Consider the following 19,630-nt stretch of genomic DNA (forward strand, 5'->3'; position numbering starts at 1 on the left):
CGCCTGATCAGTCTCCTCAGGAGAAAGTTCCTGAGCAGGGCCGGTGCAAGGGGATTTGGCGCCCTAGGCGAGCCTTCTTCCTTGCGCCCCCCCCCTGTCTCGGTCCCGACTCCTACCTCATTCTCAATCACGCCCGCTGACTGGGGTTTTCTGGGTCGCGAGCAGATTGGGCACTGCTTGCGGCCCGCCAAATCTCCACTCCTCTTTGCCACCACTTGCGGCCCCATATGGCTCGCACCCAGTGGCGCACCAAGGGTCTCCGGCGCCCAGGAGCCAATGCATTTGTGTGCCACAGAAAATCAGTGGCATCTCTAGACAGAAGAATTTGTTTTGGGTGGGGGGGAGCCAAAATGACATTTCTTCATCACACCCACCTCTATAGCATGGATCCTGCTTTAAAATTGGTTATAAAAAAAAGTGTTGTTAAAAAAAGTCCAAAGGGTCCTCTGCATTATTTTAAAAAGCTGGCCAGTTTCACACTTCTAGTAAAACTACTATAAAATTATTTGATAGCCTCATTCAACTAATTCTATATGGATTATGAGAGTGAAGTCTGGAATATATAGGAAGGGACAGAATGTCAATACAAATCCTGCACCTCCAGTTCTGTATCTCTGTGCATCCACTGAAATTCCCCCAAACAATGGAGCTTGGATGTTTCCCTTACAGCTCATCATACTAAAAGATATTTTCAAATTCTGGTGTCACCTCACAGTAACAGCAGCACAAACACCTTCCACTGCCAGACACATTGTGAACTAACACAAAGCACCGCAAAAAGACACCCAAAATCTATACTGCAATCCCATCATAACATAACAGTAATAACACCAAGACTCAAACAACAATAACCCTATCTTTGAAAAAACAAGGGTAAATATTACACTGGGTCCTAGAATACCAATACACCACCTACTGAGGAAACAAAACAAACCCAATTGCTATAGATCTCTATACAGACACTATATGCAAGCAGAATCTCTCATCATGGTCACACACCCTCACCAAATACAGAATACAAAATAAAGGAGCACAAATTAGAAAAAACTGAAATGGAAACCCCAAGAAGCCAGACTCTGTGTATTAGGAATGGAAAAACAGAACAACCATTCCTCATAAAACAAATAAAATCAAGAAACAAAGCATCAGTTATAATAGTAAAACCATACTAATAAAATATTTTAAAACTACTGATAAATAGAATTTCTATTAATTAAAATCATATACATTTTTTACAATTTCCCAAACACCAATAAAATATTTCAAAACAGTACATATATCAAATAACACACAATAATTAAAATTAATAAGGATTTTAAAAATCCCTGCTGTCCATACATGGGAGCTCTTGATTTCCAGTCACCCTGATATTGTCGAGGATTAGGAGGTTATCCTCTCTCTCTCACACATACTCACATATCCATTCTCTCTCACACATACACTGTCACATACATACACATTCATGCTCTTATACCCAACCATAACCTCTCGCTCTCACAGACACTGACACACTCAGGCTCTAAGGCACTCTCTCCCCCTCCACACACACCCCCACACAAACTCTTACTCCCCTGGATTTTCTCATACACACTCATGCTCTCACTCTCACTGGCTCCCTCACATACACACAAACACACACTCCCAGGCAAGCTCCCACTCGTTCTCACACAGACACAGACACACACAGACAAGCTCCTAGTCATTCTCACACTGAACCCCAGGCAGGCTCCCATTCATTTTCACACCACTCCCTCCCCATCCCCCAGGCATGCACACATTCATTCTCACACACACAGACCCCCAGGCAGGCACCAATTTATTCTCACACACACCCATACACCACAAACAGGCAGGAACCTATTCTCACACATACAAACCCCAGGAAGACACCCATACATTCTCATTCACAGACACACCCTCAGGCAGGCACCCATGCATTCACACACATACACCCCCAGGCAGACTCCCATTCATACACATGCACACACTAAAGGCAGAGACCCCCTCTCTTTCTTTTGCCAGCAACCTCAGAGCCTCTCTCATTCTTCTGCTGCCACTGTCACTGCCGCTGTATGGCTATTGCGGAGGTGCTGGTTGCTGCTATTGGCACTGAAGCCCATTCTGCTGCCTCCTCTGTGCAGGCCCCATGGGCTTCCAGTTCCTCTATGTTGATCTCGTACATTGTGAGATCCGCATAGAGAAAGTGCTACTCTTGCACATTCCCAAAGATTACATGTTCCAATCAGTAAAAAGTAATTTATTTCTTTTTACATTTGCTGTCTGATCTTAGTTTTCTAATTGGTTGGTCACAGGCTTTTTTTTTTCCACCTTCCCTTTCTTATTTTTTTGCCAATTCCTTTTATAACATATTTATTTTCTCTCCATCTGTCTGCTTCCCTCAAACACATGGTCAGGTTCTCATTCTCACATGCTTTCTCTCTCTCACATACACAGGCACTCATTCTCACATGCTGTCCCTCATACAATCATTTATACACAGTCTCTCTCTTGCACATGCTGTCTAACTCTCACTCCCACATGCTGTCTTGCTCAAGCACAGGTTCTCACTGTCACATGCTCTCTCTCATACAATCATTCCTACACACAGGCTCTCACTGTCACATGCTGACTCACACACAGGCTCTCTCTCACTCCCACATGCTGTCCTGCTCAAGCACAGGCTCTCACTGTCACATGCTCTCTCTCATACAATCATTCCTACACACAGGCTCTCACTGTCACATGCTGACACACACACAGGCTCTCTCTCACTCCCACATGCTGTCCTGCTCAAGCACAGGCTCTCACTGTCACATGCTCTCTCTCATACAATCATTCCTACACACGGGCTCTCACTGTCACATGCTGACACACACACACACAGGCTCTCTCTCACTCCCACATGCTGTCTTGCTCAAGCACAGGCTCTCACTACCACATGCTGTCTCTCACACACACAAAGGCTCTCCCATGCTGTCTCTGCAAACATTCAGGTCTTCACTCCCACACACACACACAGTCTCTCAACTCATCTCATACACGCACACATACACACTGTACAAACCCTCAGTCTCTCTCTCACCTCTGGGCCTCCTCTTCACGGGCCACTGCAGGATGGGCTCTGCAGCGGCCCCGGTCTTCTCGAGCCGCGCTGATCCTCTTCTGAACGTGGCAGATGCTCCTCCTCCTTCCGGCACGCGGCTGATGCTCCTCCTCTTTCCTGCCCGCGCGGCTCCGGCAACATTTTTCTTCCGGGGCCGCGCGGGCAGGAAGGAGGAGAAGTTCCTGCATTGGCTGATGCTCCTCCTCCTTCCTGCCCGCGCTGCTCCGGCAACATTTTTCTTCCGGGGTCGCGCGGGCAGGAAGGAGGAGAAGTTCCTGCATTGGCTGATGCTCCTCCTCCTTCCTGCCCGCGCGGCTCCGGCAACATTTTTCTTCCGGGGTCGCGCGGGCAGGAAGGAGGAGAAGTTCCTGCATTGGCTGATGCTCCTCCTCCTTGCTTCTCCTCCTCCTGCCCGCGCGGCTCCGGCAACATTTTTCTTCTGGGGCCGCGCGGGCACCAGCATGTTTAGACGCGACTGTACCACGGCCCTGCGATCTTCTTGCTGTGTGTATCTGCCATTGGGATGACGTCCACCGGCGGCCATTGGCCATCAGCGGCTCGGCGCCCCCTAATGCTCAGCGCCCTAGGCGATCGCCTAGTTCGCCTAGTGCTTCCGCCGGCCCTGTTCCTGAGACATGAGCAACTGTTGAACCCATCGTAAGATGGCCCTCTGCATAAAGCTGCTGCAAACTGCAGCCCTTACCCCCAAAGCCAAAACTTCAAAAATGCGTTTAAGTAAAATCTCCAATTTTCTGTCCTGAAGATCCTTCAGGGCCCTTCCTCCCGTAACGGGAATTGTAGTATGTTTGACTACGGCTGTAACCGCAGAGTCAACCTGAGGAATTTTAAGCAAATCCAAAGATTCCAAGGGTAAAGGATAGAACTTATCCATGGCTCTACTAGCCATTAAGGTTGCTTCTGGAGAATCCCATTCTTTAGAAACTATTTGAAAAAGTTTCGGATGAAAAGGAAAAGTTTGGGGAGGGGAACGTAGACCGGACAAAACCAAATCCCCCTGAGAAGGGTCTGAAATCTGAGATGGTAAAGGAATTTCCAACTCACCTAGTACATGTGGAATCGGAGGATCCAATTCTTCTTTACTGAATAACTGGAGCACCTGCAGAACATCTCCTTCCATTGGGGTAGTAGAATCTATATCCCTATTAACATCCGCGTTTGCAAGGTCTGTCAGGGAAAGACCTACAGGAGCTGAGGATTTGGGAATCCCAGAGCCTGCAGCAGTAATAGGGACCGCTGATCCTGAAATTCCCAAGCCCGAAGTAGAGGGTACAGGATTGACAGGAACTGCCCCTGTATTAGACAGAGCTGCTTCAGCCTCCAGGTAGGCTTTATGCATTAATAGAACGAACTGAGTTGAAAAAGGGGGTTGTTTTTTTAAAATTCCCTCAGGAGCTGAATTTGAGGAAGGAGCAGCATTAGAAGTCAAATTGCGCTGTTTCTCGGGGCTTAACTCCGGTGGGGAGAGAGAAGGATCCTCCCCTTCTTCCCAGTATTGCTCTGCATCAGATTCCGATGCATTCAAGATGGCCGCCGCTGAGCCCTCGAGGGAGCTTGAGCGAAAACGTTTGGCTGCTGGCGCTTCTGAGGCGCTATGAATTCGGGAGGTTCTGGCTGACAGTCTTCCACGAGGGTCCCTCACCCCCGGGAAGACACCGGGAACAGAGACCCTCGTGGGAGAGCCGGCTCCCTGAATCACCACAAGCAATACAAGTATGCTCCCATGGCATGAAAACGGTGGGATTTTAAAACTGTGAACCGGGTGAACAATTCCACCTCCTCCGGAGGCCCGGGGAAATATGGCAGGCACAAGTAAGTGATTTGAAAATATATAAATATCCACTACCTTGTAATAAATTTATTTAGTATTAGTTTGTTTTTTTTATGTCACAGGCAAAAAGAGGAAGAACCTTTGGAAAGAAAACGAATAATTCCCCCTTTATATATATATATATCTTTGAAACTAAGATAGTATATGCATCAAAAATATTGCAAGTGTCATAGCAGTATTGCTTTTTTTTTTTTTTTTTTTAATCGGTTTATGAATAAGTTTTTGCTGCACTATGGTGCAAATTTGTGCAAGAAACATTTCAGAAATATACATAATCAGTTTATTTATGTTTTTGCACATCACTATACAGAGGGCCCCCAATTCAAAATTTACATTTATTATTTATGAATCACCTAACACTAAAAGGACTAGGCGATGAACAAGAGTACAATCATAATATAAAATTACAAGTCCAAGAACAAAGAATAAAAAATAAATAATGAACTTGATGAACAACTTGCCCCAAGTCCTCACTTGCCTTAATACAGCCCTCTTTGTAATTTATAGCATGTTCCTTTTCCTCCAGTTTTGCTGCCACTGCCTTCAATTCTTCTCCTTGCACCTTTGCTCTGTAAAAAAAAAAAAAAAAAAAATATATATATATATATATATATATATATATATATATAATCAATTAATTAAAGACATGAAAGCAAGGAGAAATGATAGCCTGAAAAGGAGGCAGAACTGAGCAGCACAATGCTGCGGCAACAGCTTACATATCCCAAGGGTCAAGATTCAAAAGTGGCTGGTTAAGTAATAACCAGTTTGTAACTTTATCGGATAAGTTACAATGTATAATCAGCAACATAGCCATGCTGCTGAATATATGTGTATAATTGAGCACTTAGCCAGATAAGCCTAACCTGCCCTATGGCTCATCTAGCTTAGCTGTACAACTTAAGCAGCCAAGTCTGAATAAGTTGTATAGCTAACTCGCTCTGCCCCGATCCGCCCACTGCCTGCCCACAACTTATGTGGCAAACCTTTTAGCCATATAAGGGACTTACACGGCTAAGCAGAGGCACTGAACATGGATGCATATTGACCTCCCACTGTCCAAAGCTCTTCTTCATAGCTTATCCATGTAAAGAAACAAGGAGGGAAAAAGCAGGGCATTTGCCAAACATTGCAATCATCAATGACAACTCAAAAGCCAGGCTAAAAACAATGCAAGTCATTGTGCATTTTCAGAAGCAACTTAAGAACTTATATCTTCTTCATCCCCATTAAATTTCATTGCCATATATAGCTGGTGTCTACGAGTATCAGAATTTGCCACCAGACCAAGAAGCAAGTAATGATCATCTCAATTCACTTAAACATATATTAGCCAAACATAGCTAGCCTATTATCAAATACTCTTGATTCTCTTGATCATTAACATAGAACAGAAATATGACAGCAGAAAATGACTGTATGGCCTATCTAGTCTGCCCAACTAATTTAGCTTTACAATTCCCATCAGTCCCTCAGAGATCCCCTGTATTTATCGCTATGCTTTCTTTAATTCAGAAACTGTTTTTGTCTTCAATATCTCCATTGGGAGGCTGTTCCATGTATCTGCTACCCTCTCTGTTGAGAAATATTTCCTAAGATTATTCTTGAATGTACTCTCTCACCTCCATCCATGACTTCTCATTCTAAAGCCTCCTTTCTGCTGAAAGAGGCTTACCTACTGTGCATGGAAACCATGGAAGAATTTAAAAGTCTATTGTATCTCCCCTCTCTCACCTTTCCTTTGGGGCATACATGTTTAGATCTTTAAGTCTGTTCTCATATGCTTTAGAACAGGCAATTTTCCTGTGAGGCTACAAGTTATATGAAATTTGCTTATTTATATCTGGGCTAAGTATATTTGTCTGTTTGTAATATTTTGTGACTTTAAGGGGGTAGTTGATTTTCTTGTGAGCAAAAAGACCTAAACTGCTAAAATAGAAAAAAAAAAAAAAAAGGTCGCCCAAGTTTTACTAGTGTGGCTAGGGGGAGGGCTCTTTGTAGATTTCACTGGTCTAGAGACCAGCATTAGGGAGCAGCCATTAGCCATTGTTTACAGTTTTCCTGTGAGGCTACAAGCTATCTGAAATTATTTGGTTACTTATATCTGGGCTAAATATATTTTTCTGATTTTTGTAATATTTTCTGTCTTTGGGGGGGCGATGTATTTTCTTGTGAGAGGCAGCTACAAGCTATCTGAAAAAAAAAATTCCTGCAAGTGATCTCAACTGTTTAGTTCCCTCCCTAACCCTCTACCCACCCACCCCTGGGTTTACTTTTCTTTTATAGTCTTCCCTGGCACTCCTAGATAATTAGCTTCAATTACTTCATCTCCCATTACATAGCAGTTCCTTACAGCTCAGATAATAGTAATTTATACTGTCATATTGCTTGTATAATTGACGTTTAAATGTATTAGACTAAGGAATTTTACTTCCTGCTTATTCTGTTTCATTGTAAACCGGTTTGATATGCATTTTATGCAGGAAAATCGGTATAAAAATACTAATAAATAAATAAATAAAGATTGGTTTTCATGTTCTACCTACTAATCTTTACTGGCTAGCACTAATAGTTTTAGTTTTTACTTCAAATACCTCTAAAATCTTTGCTACAGCCTAAATTTTACCTTACATTAAATATAAGATTTTAAGGAATTAGTGATAATTTAACAAAATGTATTTCATTCAATGCAACAATTGTGGTGCTTATGTCTCAAGGCCCATCATTTGGAGAATCAAAGGTTATCCCTTTTACCTTCAGCTGACTGCAATTAAAATGGAGCTGATTCATCTAAGGGAGGAATTGTCCAGGTTTCAGTTAACTTTCCCTTCCTTGAACCATTCAGTATCTCTCACCCATCTCACACAGAGGATTCAGAAACCCAGGAAAAATGGTTTATACAGTGGGCTTTGGTAGAACAAGACATGTGACAGATACCCACCTTCCCCAACTTTACAGCATCCTGTGCATCAATCCCCACTCCCACAAAGATGTCAGACATCCAGGATTCAAAAACCCAAGAACAATTGGATAACAGTGAGCTCTGGCAGAATAAGGCCTGTGATGAAGGCACCGCACTCTCCCCACCGTTACCCCTACATAATGCTTTTTCTGCATTGGAGAATGGAGAAAACTCAGCAATACATTATGAAGCAATTTCCAAAAGTTAATTCACCCAGTGTATCCAGAAGTCCTTCAACAGAATCAGATGTCATAACAGAAAGCTGATTCTGCTGGGAGACTCAGAGGAACCAATTTGGGAGCACATTTTGATGGTGGCAGCAGTTAAATGCCTTCCAGCTTCCTTAGCTAGTAGAAATGCAAACCAGATAGTTCAAGTCATTGAAGAAGAAAGTAGGAACTGTGGTATCAGTGTTATCATCCATCTGGGGACCAATGACCTCAATAGAAATGGTATCCATGAAGTACAAAGATTTCCAAAATCTAGGAAAGATAAGACTATTGCCTGCTCATGGAAAGGAAAATGATATGCTATGCCAAAACTAGTGCACTGCCTGTTAAAAAGAAGCACAACTGAAATAGATATTTGGGAGTGCTGCTAGTCTGCTTTAACTGTTTAACACCCTCCCACCCTACCCCTCTACCCACCCACCCCTAGGTTTGTGTTTCTTATATAACCTGCCTAGATTCATAAATGGCAACAAGGTAAATTAGTATTTCCATAATTGCTATTCATCAAAAATCAAAACTTACCAAAATGAGGACTATTCAATGTAACTGCTGTGGAGCCTTTATTCTGAGGGAAAGCATCTGGAAACTTAGAGCTTCCCCAATTTGTGCACAACTCTCTTCCTTGAAAAAGGAGCTGACTGAGGTTATAGCTCAATTAGCTTCAATTACAAGAATTACACCCACATTGCATTACTCAGAAAATAATTCCCCAACATCACAGAAAAACCAGAAGTCAAGAAAAAGAGATTCATTAGGCTCAGGTAGGACCCACAGTCACCCATTCTTGACAGATGGACAGCCAACAGATACACCCTCCCACTCAAACAGGTCATTAAGAAATTCTTTAAAATCCAGGATTACAGTGGGCTCTGGTAGAATTAGACCTGTGATGAGGAGACACACAATGTACCGAATGCAAAAAGAACAAAAAGCCTTCTCTATATTAAAAACTGAAGAAGTTCTTGAGAAAAACATTGAAGTGTTACCAGAAAAGAGAAAACAAACACAATGCATGCAGAATTTCAAGATCCATAAACAAAAGAAAAATCTAATTGAGATGGATAACTCTGTCAACAGTGGCACAACTGCAAAAAGAAAGAGTGAAGTGAATAACAAATCTCAACTAAAGTCTCATAACGAGTCCAGGAAAAGCAATAACCTTAAAGGGAGTACCTGGAAGGCTATGACCACAAATGCTCATAGTTTGGGAAATAAAATCCCAGATCTGCAGGCCCTAATGACTGAGGCAGAATTGGACATTGTTGCTATCACAGAGATATGGTTCACAGAATCTCATGATTGGGATACAACAATTCCAGGCTATAACTTGTTAAGGAAGGACAGAGAGGATAGAAAAGGGGGAGGTGTGGCTCTTTATGTCAGAAACAAACATCCAAGCATCTGAGCTGCAAGGAAGTTGGGGCAAGGAAGAAGCACTATGGGTCAACCTAAAAAAAAGATGATGGAGCATCCATTTATATTGGAGTGGTTTACAGGCCTCCAAACCAAAAGGAAGAGCTGGACAGAGATCTGGTTGAAGACATCCATAAGATAGTTAAGAAGGGAGAAGTGGTGATCGTTGGTGACTTTAATATGCCAGATGTAGACTGGAAAATCCCATCTGCAAAAACTAAAAATAGTAGAGCGATAGTGGATGCCATGCAAGTATCTTTGTTCAAACAAATGGTATTGGAACCCACGAGAGAAGGAACTATACTCGACTTAGTGCTCACTAATGGAGATAATGTCTCCGATGTCCAGGTGGGCACCCACCTCAGCACCAGTGATCATCAAATGGTATGGTTTAATATCACTAAAAGAATAGGGAAAAGAAACACAAAGACCCGAGTTTTACAGTTCAAAAACACAGACTTTGAGGAAATGGGGAAGTACCTGGAGGAAGAACTAAAAGGATGGGAGAACGAGAGAGATGTGGAGCAGCAGTGGACCAATCTAAAAGGAGCAATCACCAAGGCAACTACTCTATATGTTAGAAATGTAAAGAAAAGCAAAAGAAAATTGAAACCTATCTGGTTCTCAAAGGAGGTAGCTGACAAAATTAAAGCTAAAAGAACAGCATTCAAGAAATATAAAAGATCCCAAAGGGAGGAACACAAAGAAGAATATTTGATTCAACTGAGGGAGACAAAGAAATTAATCAAGTTGGCAAAAAGTCAAGCAGAAGAGAGGATTGCCAAGGAGATAAAAAATGGTGACAAAACATTTTTCAGATACATCAGCGAAAAGAGAAAAGTCCATAGTGGTATTGTGAAATTAAAAGGTGGTAATGATCAATGTGTGGAGAGAGACGAAGAAATGGCAGAAATATTAAACGAATACTTCAGTTCTGTGTTCACTAAAGAAGACCCTGGAGAAGGACCATCTCTACACAACAAGAAACTGGAGGGAAGTGGAATAGATGAAAATCCTTTTACAGTAGAAAATGTATGGGAAGAGCTAAAGAATCTGAAGGTGGCCAAAGCCATGGGGCCTGATGGGATTCATCCAAGGATACTGAGGGAGCTCAGAGATGTTCTGGCGGGTCCCACTGTGTGACCTGTTCAATAGATCCCTAGAAACGGGAATGGTACCGAGAGATTGGAGAAGAGCGGTGGTGGTCCCGCTTCACAAGAGTGGGAACAGAGAGGAGGCTAGTAACTACAGACCGGTTAGCCTCACTTCAGTGGTGGGGAAAAGTAATGGAGTCACTGCTGAAAGAGAGAATAGTGAAATATCTACAGTCCAGAGAATTGATGGACCAGAGGCAGCATGGATTCACCAGGGGAAGATCCTTTCAGACATATCTGATTGACTTTTTAGACTGGGTAACCAAGGAATTGGATCAAGGAAGAGCACTCGATGTCATCTACTTGGATTTCAGCAAAGCTTTTGATACGGTTCCGCACAGGAGACTGGTGAATAAAACGAGAAGCTTAGGAGTGAGTGCCGAGGTGGTGACCTGGATTGCAAATTGGTTGACGGACAGAAGACAATGTGTGATGGTAAATGGTACTTTCTCTGAAGAGAGAGCGGTTTTAAGTGGTGTACCGCAAGGATCGGTGTTGGGACCGGTCCTGTTCAATATCTTTGTGAGCGACATTGCGGACGGGATAGAAGGTAAGGTTTGTCTTTTTGCGGATGACACTAAGATCTGCAACAGAGTGGACACGCCGGAAGGAGTGGAGAGAATGAGACGGGATTTAAGGAAACTGGAAGAGTGGTCGAAGATATGGCAGCTGAGATTCAATGCCAAGAAGTGCAAAGTCATGCATATGGGGAGTGGCAATCCGAATGAACTGTATTTGATGGGGGGGAAAGGCTGATGTGCACGGAGCAGGAGAGGGACCTTGGGGTGATAGCGTCTAATGATATGAAGTCTGCGAAACAATGCGACAAGGCGATAGCAAAAGCCAGAAGAATGCTGGGCTGCATAGAGAGAGAAATATCGAGTAATAAAAGGGAAATGATTATCCCCTTGTACAGGTCCTTGGTGAGGCCTCACCTGGAGTACTGTGTTCAGTTCTGGAGACCGTATCTACAAAGAGACAAAGACAAGATGGAAGCGGTACAGAGAAGGGCGACCAGGAAGGTGGAGGATCTTCATCGGATGACGTACGAGGAGAGATTGAAGAATCTAAATATGTACACCCTGGAGGAAAGGAGGAGCAGGGGTGATATGATTCAGACTTTCAGATACTTGAAAAACTTTAATGATCCAAAGACAACGACAAACCTTTTCCGTAGGAAAAAAAATCAGCAGAACCAGAGGTCACGAGCTGAGGCTCCGGAGAGGAAGACTAAGAACCAATGTCAGGAAGTATTTCTTCACGGAAAGGGTGGTGGATGCTTGGAATGCCCTTCCGGAGGAAGTGAAGTCTAAAACTGTGAAGGACTTCAAAGGGGCGTGGGATAAACACTGTGGATCCATCAAGTCTAGTGGGCATAAATAGAGAGGAGGCAGCAAACACTGCACGGAGCGGCAGTAGCCACTGAGGCATTCACGGAGCGGGATGCCAGTGGCCAGTAGTTGGTGTTCCACCTTCAGGCAGCAAAACACTGCACAGAGCGGCAGTAGCCACTGAGGCAATCACGGAGCGGGATGCCAGTGGCCAGTAGTTGGTGTTCCACTTTCATGCAACAAAACACTGCACGGAGCGGCAGTAGCCACAGAGGCATTCACGGAGCGGGATGCCAGTGGCCAGTGATTGGTGTTCCACCTTCACGGAGCGGAAGGATGGAGGGCTGCCATCTCAAAAATAAAATAAAATAAAAAAACAAACAAGCAAACTAAACGGGTGGGTAAGGGGCAGGGGTGTGGCCTGCTGGTTGCGGCGGTTGCTACCCCTGATTGAGCTGGATGTTCACTAGGATGGCGCTGCTCTCTGCATTGGTGGAGGGGTGGAAGGGAATTGGGGCCGGAGGGTGCTGGAAGCCAATAGAGACGGGTGGGAGGGAGAAAAAGGGGGAGAAAAAAAATGGATAAACTGCGTAGCTTGCTGGGCAGACTGGATGGGCCGTTGGTCTTCTTCTGCCGTCACTTCTATGTTTCTATATATATAGTTAATTTTATTTCCTGGCTCAAAGCCTGGTGTACAGAAAGTGGTTTGGGATACAGTGGAGGCTGGGGTAGTGTATGGAGCAGTAAAAGGCTGTATGATAAGGATGGCCTATATTTGTCTGTAGCAGGAAGGAGGATGCTAAGTGAGAAATTCAGATCATATATTATCAGACATTTAAACTAAAGAATGGGGATGGTAGGAGATGGCCAATGAAACTGATATATCACCCCCAAGCAATACAGGAAGTGGGAGGAGAATATAACAAAATCAAATCAGCAACATATCAAGGGAAAAAAATTGGAAAGCTATGAAAACAAACTATCATAGTTGAGTAATAAAATCCCAGACCTGCAGGCAGACTTGGAGACTGTTGCTGTTATAGAGACATGGTTCACTGATTCTCATGATTGGGATACAGCCATACCGGACTATAACTTAAGGAAGGACAGAAAATGGGGAGGAGTAGCTCTTTATGTCAAACAACTGAACTGCAAAGAATATGAGGTAGAGAAGAAGCATTATGGGCCACCCTAAAAAGAGATGATGGTGCATCCATTTTTACTGGAGTGGTTTATAGGCCTCTCACTCAAATGGAAAAACTAGACTGATCTGGTGGAAGATATCCCTTCTTTCCCACCTGTTGGATAAGTGTTGATTGTTGGAGATTTTAATCTGCCAGACAGACTGATGAATGCCCTTCAAGGGACTCTGTTCAAACAAATGGTAATGGAACCCACGAGGGAGGGAGTTGTACTCAACTTAGTGCTCACTAATGGGGATGTCTCTAATGTCCAGGTGGGTGCCCACTTCAGCAACATTGATAAACGGTATGGTTCAATATTGCAAATAGGATATTGAGAAGTCACACAAAGACCAGAGTTTTGAATTTCAAAAATACAGACTTTTTCGAAATGGGGATGTACCTGGAGGTAGAAAATACAAGACTGGGAGAAAATGAGAGATGGAACAGTGAGCCAAACTAAAAGGAGCAATACAAAGGCAACACATTTATATGTTAGAAAAGTAAACACAAGTAAGAGAAATTGAAGAATAGGGTGTTAGCCTTAGAGGCATTCTTTTATCTGAAGTTTCCTTGTACCTTGCCATCAAGGTAATAAAGTTTATCTTTTTAGGTACTGTAGACCTTGAGAGGTTTTTACTTGATAAGAGCAACCCTGGTTGAAGATATAAGTATGGGATTTCCTGATAGATTAATTCTTTTTCTTCTTAATGTCCCCCCCCCTGATAATGTGGGTTTTTGCATGAATATTGCCTTATTCTAAAAATTTTCTTTTTTTTTTTGCTATTCTAGTAAGATGCTTTTCTTATGTTATTTTATATAATAATGTTATGAAATACTTTTTTTAAATTTACATTTTATTGTAAGAAATAAGAGAAATAAGGAGGTGGCTGATAAAATAAAAGCAAAAAGAACAGCGTTCAAGAAATAAAGGATCCCAAAAAGAGGAGCACAGGGAAGAATATCTGGTGAAACTGAGGGAGATGAAGAAAAATCATGAAAGCAAAAAAAGTCAGGCAGAAGAAAGGACTGCCAAAGAAGTAAAGCGAGATGACAAAACATTTTTCAGATATATCGGAGAAAGGTCCGAAGTGGTATAGTGAAAACAAAAGGTGGAGAGAGATGAAAAAATGGCTGAAATATTAAACAAACACTTCAGTTCGGTGTTCACTAAGGACAACCTTGGAGAAGGACCGTCACTAGTTAACAAGACTGAGGATGGACGTGGAGTAGATGAAACTCCGTTTACAAAAGAAAATGTATGGGAAGAGCTTCGAAAATAAAGTGGACAAGGCACATCCTAAGATACTGAGGGAGCTCAGAGATGTGCTGACAAGACTGCTGAAGGACCTGTTCAATAGATCCCTGGAAATGGGAGTGGTGCTGCAAGACTGGAGAAGAGTGGGAGCAGAAAGGAAGCTAGAAACTACAGGCTGGTTAGCCTCACCTAGGTGGTGGGAAAATTAATGGTGAATATCTACAATCTGGTAGGTTGCTAGACACGAGACATTTCTTTCTTTTAGAATCTAGCTGTTTTATCTTTTATGATTGAATTGTAATTTCCTTACTGTTTATTTATTTATATTGTAAACCGCTGTGAAGGCTTGCTGAGACAACGGTATATAAATGATAATAAACCTTAAATGGATTCACCAGGGGAAGATCCATTCAGGCAAATCTGATTGATTTTTTTTTTATTGGGCGACTAGAGAATTGGATCAGAGAAGAGCACTCGATATGATTTACTTGGATTTTAGTAAAGCTTTTGATACGGTTCCACATAGGAGACTTGTGAACAAAATGAGAAGCTTGGGAGTTGGTGCCAATGTAGCAGCATGGATTGCAGACAGGTTGACTGACAGGAGACAGCATGTAATGGTAAACGGAACCTACTCTGAAGAAAGCACAGTTGCTTACCTGTAACAGGTATTCTCCTAGGACAGCAGGATGTTAGTCCTCACAGATGGGTGACATCATATGGAGCCTGGCACAGAAAACTTTTGTCAAAGTTTCTAGAAGCTTTGACTGGCATACTGAGCATGCCCAGCATGCTGCTATCTGCGCGTCCACACGAGGTCCCCCCCCCCTTCAGTCTCTTAACATAGCAAACTAGGAGCGAAAAATTAACAGAACACACAAGAGAACCCAACTCCACGGGGGGGCACGGTTCCTGAGATACTGTTGGACGATAGGGAGACAGCCTGGTCTCAACCAGGGGAGCCCTAGGTAGGAAGAGTTGGGTTTAAGTCTAGAAGAGATGGGTGTAGGACAATTTGGTCAATCTGTCTTGTTGACCATCCTTGTCCAAGAAGTAATGGGAAGCAAACGTGTGTAGGGAGCTCCACGTCATAGCCCTGCAAGATTTCGGTGATGGGGAACACCTGTAAGTGGGTCACCGATGCCGCCATAGCCCTCACAGAGTGAGCTTTAATTCAGCCTTCCAGCTGAAGGCCCAATTGCACATAGCAGAATGAGATGCAATCTGCTAGCCAGCTGGATAAGGTCGGTTTACCCACCATGACCCCCCCAGTCTGCTCTTATCGAAAGATATGAATAGCTGGGTGGACCATCTATGGCCTGCTGAGCATTCTAAATATAAGGCCAGAGCTCTCTTGTAATCCAAAGTAGGCAAGGCCCGTTCCCCTTGATGGGAATGGGGCCTCGGAAAAAAAGGTGTGTAACACAATGGACTGATTAAAGGTGAAGAACAGTCACGACCTTAGGCAGGAACTTGGTATGTGTACGCAGAGCACACGATCATGAAAGAACTTCGTGTAAGGTGGGTATATCACCAGGACCTGAAGCTTGCTTACCCTACGAACCAAAGTAATTGCCACCAGGAACAGGACCTTCCAGGTGAGGAATTTTAGCTCACAGGTGCACATAGGCTCAAAAGGAAGATGCATGAGCCATGCCAGCACAACGTTGAGATCCCAGAAAACCATAGGGGGGGGGGGGGCCGCAGAGGTGTCTTTAGCTGCAGCAGGCCCTGTATAAAGCGACCTACTATAAGCTGAACCAAGATGGGTATGCCAGCAACACTTTGATGGTAAGTACTAATCGTGCTCAGATGAACTCTGAGGTGGTTTTAAGCCCGGCCTCGGAAAGGTGCCACAAGTAATTCAAGAATCTGAGAAGTGGGCATGGAAATGGATCTAATCCATGCCCCTCACGCCACACCAATAACCTCTTCCACTTCAATTTGTAAGGCTTCCTAGTGGAAAGCTTCCTGGAAGCTACCAGCACCTGGGTGACGTTTTCTGAGAGATCCAGGGGCTTAAGGACTAGGCACTCAACATCCAGGCTGTCAAGACTAACACCTGGAGGTTCGGGTGGTGCAGAGTGCCCTGATTCTGTGTTATCGGATTGGGCGCAGTCCCCAGGCTGATGGGATCCCTGATCGACAGGTCCTGAAGGAGAAGAAACCAGACCTGCCGGGGCCAGTGAGGCGCCACTAGGATCATGCTGGAACTTCAGGAGAGTTTTCATGAGAAGTGGAAGAGGAGGGTACGCATAGAAGAGACCCGTGCCCCAATTAAGGGTGAAGGTGTCGGAGGGTGGATGTCCGTCCATCCTGAATAGGAAGCAAAAATTGTTCACTTTGCAGTTGAACAAGGAGGCAAGAAGGTCCACATCTGGAGCTCCCCACAGGCGGAAGATCCGAACTGCCACTTTTGGGTCCAGTGACCACTTGTGTAGTTGAAAAGAGCGGCTTAGATGGTCTGCCAGCATGTTCAGCATCCTGGACAGGTACATTGCTCGCAGAGACATCCCTTGCGACAGAGCCCAGGACCAGATTTGCACAGCCTCCTGCCAGAGGGGAAACGACCCAGTGCCTCCTTGCTTGTTAATGTACCACATCGCAACCTGATTCTCCATTTGGATCATGACCGCTTTGTGGGACAAGCAGTCTCTGAATGCCCAAAGCTCCAAGACGTTTATCTGACAGAGCTTCTTGAGAGGTCCACTGACCCTGCATGTGGAGGTTGTCCACATGGGCCCCCCAGCCCTGGGGAGAGGCATCACGGGTAAGCACTAAAGCAGGGCAGCCTGGAAGGGGAACCCCCGCTCCAGATTGAAGAGATTCTCCCATCAGGATAAAGACTCTCAGAGCTTGTGTGATGGAGAGACAGACCTCGAAGTCCTGGGATGTATGCTGTTATTGAGACCGTAATGTCCATTGTGCTCTGCGCATGCAGAGATGGGCTAATGGGGTAACAGGAACAGAGGCTGCCATGTGGCCTAACAAGCAGAGCAATAGGCAGGTACTTACACACTGACTGTTCCATACCAAGGTTCCCAGCGAGGATAGGGAGAGGGCCCGACTGCGGGGCAAGAACGCTTTTGCCTGAGCAGTGTCCAGCCTGGCTCCTATAAAGTCCAATTGGGGAGACGGGGAGAGCTGGAATTTTGGGTAGTTGATAAATCCAAGAGACTGCAGTGCCTTCATTGTCAGGGCCAAAATGTCCCATGCTCCTGCTTGGGAATCGCTTTTGGCCAGTCAGTCTAGATAAGGAAAAATGTGCATCTCATGGCATCTGAGGTGCACTGTCACCACTGCCAGGCATTTGGTGAAGACTAGAGGGGGCAGAGGCCAAACGAAATGGCAGCACTCTGTACTGGCAGTGAGCCTTCCCTACCACAAAGTGAAAATACTGCCTGTCTCTGGGGAAGTTGGCATTGTGGGCGTAGGCATCCTTGAGGTCGAGGGAGCAGAGCCAGTCCCCCTGTTTTGAGTAGGAGGATCAGAGTACCCAGAGAGACCATTTTGGACTTCTCCCTTTGGAGGAATTTGTTCAAAGTCCTGAGATCAAGAATGGGGCGCAAGCCTCCAGCTCTTAGCTATCAGGAAATACTTTGAATAGAATCCTCGGCCCTGCTGGGACAGGGAAAGGGTTCTACCTCTCCCGCTGTTAGGAGGGCGGAGAGCTCTGCGAGAAGTATGTCCTGTTGGGTGGGCGAACCCCATGATGGAAATGGGGGAGAGTTCTCTGGGATTTCTCTGAAGTTTAGATGATACCCCTGACAAACAACAGTAAGGATCCATCAGTCCAAGGTGATGATCACCATTGATGGGCGAAGCAGAGCAGTCTGTCTCCCACAGGGGGATCAGGTGCCAGGGGTACAATGTGCTGACTCATGCTCCCTTGCCTCCAGTCAAAACCCTGTAGCTGGGATCTGTTGGGGGGGCCGACTGGAGTCTAGGAGTTCTCTGTTGATGGGAACAGCTCCTGGAAGCAGTACGGGGCATTCGAGACCAGGAGACAGGGGTATAATACTTCTAGAAGGACCTCCTAGAACTTGGTAGGGAAGGTTTCCTTACGGAGGAAAGCGGGTCCGAAGCACTGGCGGATAGTTGTTGAAGAGGGTTCATGGTAATCCTTCAACTGGGCTACCGCATCCCTGACCTTGTCCCCAAAAAGATTCTCTCCTGTGCAGGGGTGGTCAGCCAACTTCTCCTGGAACTTTGGCCATAGGTTGGAAGCATGGAACCAGGGCATCCTACAGGCACAGATGTCCACGGCAGCCACCCTTGGCAGTGGTCTTGAAGACATAGTAGTGGATCTTACCTCGTGTTTTCCAACTGTTGCAGTAGACGCTCTGCAAGTTCTTCAACTTGCTTCCATAGGTTATGATTGTACTGGGTCATGTACAATTGATAAGAGGCTATCTGGGCAATGAGCATGGCGCCCGGAAATCCCTTCCTACCCAAGGCATCTAGCTTCCTACGCTCTTGCTCTGGAGGGGCCAAGGCATGGTTGTGGGAGCATTTGGCTCTTTTGAGAGTGGACTCCACTACCACAGATTGATGAGGGAGATGGAGTCTTTCGAAGCCCAAATCCTGTTGCACCAAATAGGTGGCATCTGCCTCCCTATTTACTGGGGAGATAGATATTGGGTATTTACACATCTGAAGAAGGTGGTCCTCAAAAATATCATGGATGGGAATAGCCACTATCTCCTTTGGGGCATCAATGAATAGGAAGACCTCCAACATTTTATGCCATGCCTCCTTCCGTGAGAAGCTGAAGGGAATGGCCTTGGCCATGGTCCATACAAAGCCTGTGAAGGAGAGGTCCTTTCCTCTGGAAGCGAAGGTTCCAAGAGAGGACCGTCAGATACCTCAGAGGAAGACTCAGAAGAGTCATATCCCCATGAATCATATGGGCCCCTCTTCCTCGCTGAGATCCCCATGGGGTCTGCACAAATCCCCGGACCTAGGCACAGAGGGCCTTGAGAAAACCAAAGATACTGATGGTCCCAGCGGTCTCGGGAGGCCAGATGGCCCAGGCAAAGGCTCAGGGAACAGTATCTGATGTTGGCGCGTCCCTAGCACCTCTTTTTGGACAGGAGCGGCGACTGTTAGCGGGTTTGACAGCCGATGCTCAATTTTGCCAGCGTTGGTT

At 44.9% G+C, this 19,630-nt stretch overlaps 1 protein-coding gene across 7 annotated transcripts in view; it reads right to left on the reverse strand.

The window, feature by feature from the left end:
* Nucleotides 1-19,630, reverse strand: part of KTN1 (kinectin 1) — a 342,484-nt gene that overhangs the window by 102,594 nt on the left and 220,260 nt on the right. For all 7 annotated transcript variants that reach the window (XM_029598255.1, XM_029598256.1, XM_029598257.1 and 4 more), the window contains exon 29: nt 5,431-5,521. In XM_029598255.1, the coding sequence (XP_029454115.1) occupies nt 5,431-5,521 (91 nt within the window). The remainder of the gene's footprint in view (nt 1-5,430; nt 5,522-19,630) is intronic.

Source organism: Rhinatrema bivittatum, chromosome 4, assembly GCF_901001135.1.
Source record: "Rhinatrema bivittatum chromosome 4, aRhiBiv1.1, whole genome shotgun sequence".
Classification (NCBI taxonomy): domain Eukaryota; kingdom Metazoa; phylum Chordata; class Amphibia; order Gymnophiona; family Rhinatrematidae; genus Rhinatrema; species Rhinatrema bivittatum.